Below are 7,180 nucleotides of genomic sequence, written 5' to 3' on the forward strand. Positions count from 1 at the left end.
CAGCGTACATATTTTCTTGAGAAAGGAATTGCGTTGCCGCTGATTTTATAAAGCGTAAGTTGCAGTAAGAAAATGTTTATATGGTAGTAACCAAATCGGAAATCTTTTAGAATTCAATTTCGGTTCGAGAATTGATCCAGGAATCTCGAACCATAAGTTGAGGATTTGCCCACTGCGCTACAGCGGCCGCCAAAACTTTTTCAAACGTTCGTGCTGTATCCAAATTGGATGCTTTTAAAATGTTCGGTCTTGAATATTATAATATACGTGTATATACACGTGCATTTTCGTTTATTCTTGAATTTATACAATGGAAACGGGTTGACACGAAATGTCGCCCGAAAAAGAAGCTCGAACGAGGTTACGGCATCGTTTCGGTGTATAATTCGTTATGTAAATACACGTGTATCATAAAAATAGTTATAATAGATGCTTAACTTGTTTTGTACATAAAATAGTTTAAGTGTTATGTTAATCGGTACTATGCTTTGGCATATTTAAGTGATGGGAGGGTTGACGGACATAGTTTATGGTTCAAATTCTTGTAGTGGAATTCTGCAGAGTCTAACTAATGTTATCTGACAGATTTACCTAAATTATATAATAAAATTAGGCGACAAATTATTTCATTGTATTATTGAAAGTATCCATATTATTAGATGAATTTTAAATTACATTATGCGTTTAAATTTTCGTTAAACGTTAAATTGGGTGTCTTGAATACTTAAACGAGCTTCTAATACTTATACAGTGGTATATTAACGCATTCAGATCGATAACTTCTATATACGGTGTCAAATTTCCGGGAGCGTTAAGCTCCTATCGTAATTTAAGGAAGCATAAACTAACTATAGAACCAATTCTTAACACTGTGCATACAAAAACATGTAATTTATCATATTAGCGGTTATAATTATAAATTATAACCAATGACGTTTCTCATAAATAAAAATATATATTATTAGGTTTTAATATCTTCTTAAAAGTTTGATAATACAGAGTTTGCTAAAGATGTATTCTTTGAATCAGAATTTATTTTACCACAAATATTGTCAACTAGTATATAAATAAAAATCGTACAAAAATACTATTTAATAAGAAGTATTTGTTTTTAACCCATGAAATAATTGCAAAAGCATTTCTTGATCAAAGGCTGTGGATGACATAATATTTTTTTTCAGCTCCTCAAAGCTATCGCTAAAAACATCCTTGTGTTTGGTAAGATCATTGCGAAGCTGGATGGCTTGTGCGAGAGGAGCGTTTTCAAGCGCTGACATCCTGACCGCAACGGGGAAGAATAAAAGATGCGATCGCGACTCTCCGGTGCACTCTAAAGATCAAAGCCGAAAGTCTCCGAGCATTAATGGGTAGTAGATACAGCTTTAAGAAGTGCTTTATTGAGTAGACGCTACGCCGAAAAAGGCACTTGGATACAAAAACGGGTACGACCCGTACTCCATATTGTAGATATATTTGTAATTTTATTTGAATTCTCTACAACAACAAGAAGTAATTCACTTTACTTGGATTCCAGACAATGGAGCCATATTCGAAGACGCTACAAACTAGCGTATCGTACAGAACGTGAGTCGCTAATAAATTATTGAAGTGATACTTGCTCCGCATAACGAAACTGAGCATCCTCGACGCCTTGTCGCAAATTTTGGCATCTTCATCCTTGCTTAAGCGTTACTCCCATGTCTGCTTAAAATACCTCCGCCTAAACTATATGAAAATACCGACGGGTTAGAAGATCTAAAAATGTGACATCGTGACACTAAAAACTATCGATCACTTTCTTTTCGTAAAGAGAGTAAATCCAAATTTGTGAGAATACTCTTGAGCATTTTAGGCCATATAATAAATATTCTGAGTTCTTAATTTTCGCATATATGAAGAGCAAATATAGCAGAGGACCCAGATTGGACCCATGTGGTACTCCATAATGAGCAAAAAACTCATTGGAGTGACGATTGCTATAATTCACATAATGACGGAGGCGATTTAAGTGACCCGAAAAAACCTAATAAGACCGTTCGAAAAACCAAAGTTGCTCTACTTTAAAAAAATAAGCTCATGACAAAGTCGATATAGACTACATTGATCTGGATCATAGAATCAAGGGATTATATCACCGCATTCGAAAGACACAAGAGGTTAGTGGCTGTGGAACGACGCGGACGAAACTCGTGTTATTGGTACTAGTGCTTGCTGACGGTAATTGTGAATATATCTGTGAAGAATTATATCAAACATCCTAACAGGTGCGGAAGAAACGGCGACCGGTCTGAAGTTTTTGATACTTTTTGTGAATCAGATTGAAAATTAATTGAAGAGGAACAAAAATATAAACATGACAGCCTTTAAATAAATATTATAAAATATATTGTAAACATATCTATTGTTATTATATAGAATATTTCATAAGCAAATATTAAACATTTTAATCGTAGAAAATTTAAATAGACGGCAATTCAAATAGAGAATAAACTTCTGTGTTTTTTTTTATATATATATATATATTTATTTTTTTAGATGAATATAAGTACTATAGAACAAACAATAAAATATGTTACATAAACGCTTGCTATTTGTGTTGTGGTATCAAAAATTTAGAAAGCACAACGATTTACATAATCGGAATCAAAAGGTATAGCATAATTAATTCATTAGCGTCAAGAAATATGTAATAATCTTTTTGTTTTATGAGTTTTAAAATCTTATTGTATTATCAAATGAAATATAAAGCCTTGTTCCATACCAATTACCTGTTGAAAATTTCGTAATATCAAAGTTTGACAACAGTAATAAAAAAGCAAATTTGAATAAGCCTATGTTGAAATAATTTAGTATGGTACTTTTTATATTTGTTTTCTGTCCTTGTTTTATTTGAAAGTATTTTTAAAATGTTTCGTATAATTTAAGAAAACTACTTAATATTATTAATACATATTATATAAGCTCACCAAGTCGAGCTAATAAATATTAAATATATTTTCATATTTTTATATGAAAATATATATAGTATTATATTTTTTATATGAAAATATATGTTGTATAATATTACAAAATATAAAAATGTAATACTATATATGTATATATAGTATTACATTTTTATAAGAATATATATAATATTAAATATACAGTTTGAAGGTATCTTTAAAATGTTTTGTATAATTTCAGAGAAATACTGAATATCATTAATATAAAAAAGCTGACCAGTCGAGTTAATAAATACTATATATATATTTTCATATTTTTATATATTTATGATGAACTACTAATCAATCGCTGTTAAGGGATTAAATATATTAGGGAACAGAAAATCGGACTAAACTAATAAAATATCACCAAATTAAGAAAAAAAATTACATAAACATAATACTAAATACTCTGAAGGATTGGTTGATATGCTTCTTGAACTTTGCGCACAATGAAACAAGCATTGAATTTCACAACAAAGTAGATCTGTCGTTTGAGACACGCAAACATATTTTATACATGCGCCAAGTTTGATAAGCCAATATCCTGTGCCTCTTAGATTATATAGCAAAGCTTTTGATTGTGTCAACTGGCAACGTATATTTGAATTTATATTATATATAGGGGCTCTACTACACCTGACATCTTTTGTAGATACTCATGAATCAACATTAGATGAAAATATACCCTTAACAGAAATTTTGTACGGCTAAAAGTTTGCCCATTTTCATGAGCTAATTTTTACAGTATTCGAAATTTTATATAAATGCGTATACCGTACTTTTCATAATAATAATATAATTTTTTTTCAATATATTTGTGCTGAACTTTTTAAAAGTTATTTAGAACTCGTTTTTGAATTGAATAATCTTTGGAATGTAATTAAAAAATCATATATCAAATCCCAGACGTAACTTTAAATTAAATATTAAGACCCTTGCTATTTAAAATATTTGAGAATGATTTTACAACTAAACACACAGAAACGATATAACTGATCAATTCGCTGATCATCGATCGGTTATATGTTCCTATAAAAAACCTTATAAGCGCTATACCTAAAAATAAAAATGATTTGACAAATTAATTTCTCGTATTTGGAAAAAAGTTTTAATAACTTTTTTTTAATGCTAATAACGTTCAAATAAATGCGTTAAAATTAAAACCATGCAAAATAATAGCACAAAAGTTAGTAGCTTAAAATTATGGTCCAAGGTCCAGAAAAACAGCTAAGAAAATCAAAAAGGATTGACAAATGGGTGCCGCACGAATTAAATAAAAATAAAAATCACTGTTACGATTTTCTTTTATGCAACATCCATTTATTTATCAATCGTATTGTAACGTGAAATGAAAATTAGATTACTTATGAAAATAGGAAGCAGTACACAAAAAATAAAGCTCCAGAGCGTTTGGTGATCTGTGCTTTGTATAATCCTATATTTTTAAGCCTGACAAAACCATTACAGCTGAGAATTGAGAAATCAAATCGAAAATTCACTTATAACTGTGAAATAGAAAAGGTTTAATTCTCTTTCACGACAATGCGCAACTGAATCATCAAAATGTTTGATTATGAAGTATTGCTTGATTTACTATAACAATTAGACATAGTTTCTTGATAATTAAGCTTCAGCTGAAACTGCATTTAAAAATTTGATCACCACAGGAATCTTAATTTGTTAAAAGTATGTCGTTTTTATTCGCCCTTATTACAATAAATAAAGGTAATTATTATCTATGAAAAATGTATATTTTTCGTTAATAATCTAATGTTATGAAATTAATTTTATCTTCGTGCATAATCGAGCTTTACACAAATATATTTTGAGTAAACTAATAAAACGCGTCTGTGTACATTGTCTATATTACAACAGTTGGATAGTTTTAACAATAATTTTTATTAAAACTTGCAATATTCTTAGTCTTAATATAATTTAATAAATATTATCTTGAAAGCATCAGTACTGTGCAAAAGTTTTGGACCATCTGATCCAGTATCATTATTTGAATAATAACATCACAGCATCTCGACTTTTTATTACCGAAAATTTTTTTTCTTATCGTCGAATAGTCAATGTATCTGTTTAAAACATAAGAGTCAAATTATATTGTTTTTTTTTTTGAATTAGGGAATTTTCCACAAAATTATACGAAAAAAATAATTTTACGACCGGCCGACCCCAAACTTGCTTGTTATTCAAAAATAAAAATTATTCTTGACAATAATTCATTTGTGTTTGTGTTCTCGTTTATTCAACAACGTATGGAGAGCTGAATATCATTCATTAATAGCCAAAATTATAGATAGGTGAGGTATTTTGACAAAAGTATTTTGCTTATTTTTTTCATTTTTAAACTTGTTTGTTTGTTGTACATTTTTATATAACAATGGAAAGAATATTAATATTCCAAGGATTCCAAGTAATCACAAAAAATAATTAAGTTAACGACAGGTTGAATAAAGTCAAAGTTTAAAGAAACGCAGTGTAACATATTTTCAAAAATATTGCAAAAACAGGTTCTTTTGAGGACAAAAAAAGTCAAAATCCAAAAATATTAATAACGATGCAGCTAAGTATTTAAAAATAACAAGTTTATAAAAATATTAATACAAAAACAGATGTGCTAATTGTTTGACACCAAGAAAAAAATCGTTTGGTTAAAAAAATCCAAGATGCTGTGATGTTATTATTCAAATAATGTTACTGGATTAGTTGGCCAAAACAGTACTAAAATTATTACCAATTAATTTAAATGAAAAATATTTTCTTTTATTTATTTTTCAACATTGCTTTCTTGTTGGTCAATAAATAATGCGTTAAATAATTAAATTTAAAAATATGAAATCTTATCATTTTAACGACACGCTAATTAGTGATAAGCCGTCTGAAAGATATACGCCGAGTAAATCTTAACATTTTTTAAAAATTCGGAAGGTTTGGAAAAGCCGGTATCGCAATAATCTCGGAGCTTTCGATACGATCCGCCATCTGAAACGCAGCATCATCGATCCGAGAGACGAGCCGCCGTCGGCCCACGTGCGACGACGTCTCGCGACGGAAGCGCGACAATTCCGGCGGCCGTCGGCCATCATAATCGCGGCTTTTTTACTACACAGAAATGGCCGTAGTAGGCGGCGGCGTGAATGAACCGTCCGCGTAGTACTCCGCTTAGCCCGTAGCCTCTACGACCGACGCAAGCGCGCTGTGAACCCCACGCCCCGAGCGCGTTATGTATACGAATATTATGTATACGAGTGGATAATTTGAAAAATGATGGTCGATAAACGAGGGGTTTAGATCGATTCGAATTTTAAGAATGTCTGACCTAACGATTTATTTTGAGAAAAATGGCTGACCTTTCGCGAGAAAAAGCATCCGCTGCCCTCGCTGTCGCACATGTGACGAGGCGATGAGGTGCGATAACGGGGTGCGGGCGCGACGGAGGTCCGGGCGTGCTGTTTGCAAAGAAAATGGCGCTTCGGAGTGCGGCGCGCCGGCTCCCCTACCCCCTACCCTCGCGCCTCTATCGATCCGGCGCCGCCCGCGCGAGAAAGCGCCGGGAACGCGCCGGGATCCACGAAATCGTTACCTTCCTGCGGCCGCAGCAGAGCATGTTGCGGGCGCGCGACGTTCCACCGGAGGCTGTCTTGAAGCGCGCCAGCTTCCTCCACTGCATGGTGCGGCGCTCAGCGCGGAGCTAGCCGCGGGGGGCGCGGGGGGCCGAGGTCCCGCGCCCTCCGCATCTTGACAGCGGCCGTGTGTCGCCGGAGCCCCGCGATGGCGGCTCCGCCTCACCACCGCCGCATTTCTCGACGGTTTCCGTCGTCGTTAGCGCGCGGCGGGTTTTCCCAAAGTGCGGTGCGCGAAGTTGCCCGACGCCACCCGACTTTTCCCGAAGGGCCGCGCCCGCCCCCACTCCCGCGCCAACATCAATAAAAAGATTTTCACGAGCGCGAGCCGCAGCTACTACTATGACGACCGAGTCGAGCGATGCCGCTCTCTATATCGACGATCGACCGTCGACCGTTGGCGTCGACCCGAGCGTCCGCTCGCGCTCCTCAAACTGTGCCCACTGCAGCGCGGCTTTTCTTCTTTGCGCGACGCTTTTCAACCCCTAGCGGCCCGGCACCGAATTCGGAAAATTTCGTTCCGAATCAATTTTTTTCTATACCCATAAAATTATTACATAATAA

The 7,180-nt window shown here is 34.3% G+C and overlaps 1 protein-coding gene across 7 annotated transcripts in view; it reads right to left on the bottom strand.

The window, feature by feature from the left end:
* Positions 1–6,792, bottom strand: part of RhoGAP100F (Rho GTPase activating protein at 100F) — a 39,696-nt gene extending 32,904 nt beyond the window's left edge. For 6 of the 7 annotated variants that reach the window (XM_088195116.1, XM_088195118.1, XM_088195115.1 and 3 more), the window contains exon 1: positions 6,577–6,792. In XM_088195116.1, coding sequence (XP_088051242.1) covers positions 6,577–6,663 — 87 coding nt within the window. In that variant the 5' untranslated portion in view covers positions 6,664–6,792. Of the gene's footprint in view, positions 1–6,343; positions 6,453–6,576 lie in introns of those variants that run through there. The other variant, XM_088195117.1, reaches the window with a different exon arrangement.
* Positions 6,793–7,180: the final 388 nt, after the last annotated feature.

This window comes from Plectrocnemia conspersa, unplaced genomic scaffold (genome assembly GCF_051122295.1).
Source record: "Plectrocnemia conspersa isolate PC_06_02 unplaced genomic scaffold, ASM5112229v1 ptg000010l, whole genome shotgun sequence".
Classification (NCBI taxonomy): domain Eukaryota; kingdom Metazoa; phylum Arthropoda; class Insecta; order Trichoptera; family Polycentropodidae; genus Plectrocnemia; species Plectrocnemia conspersa.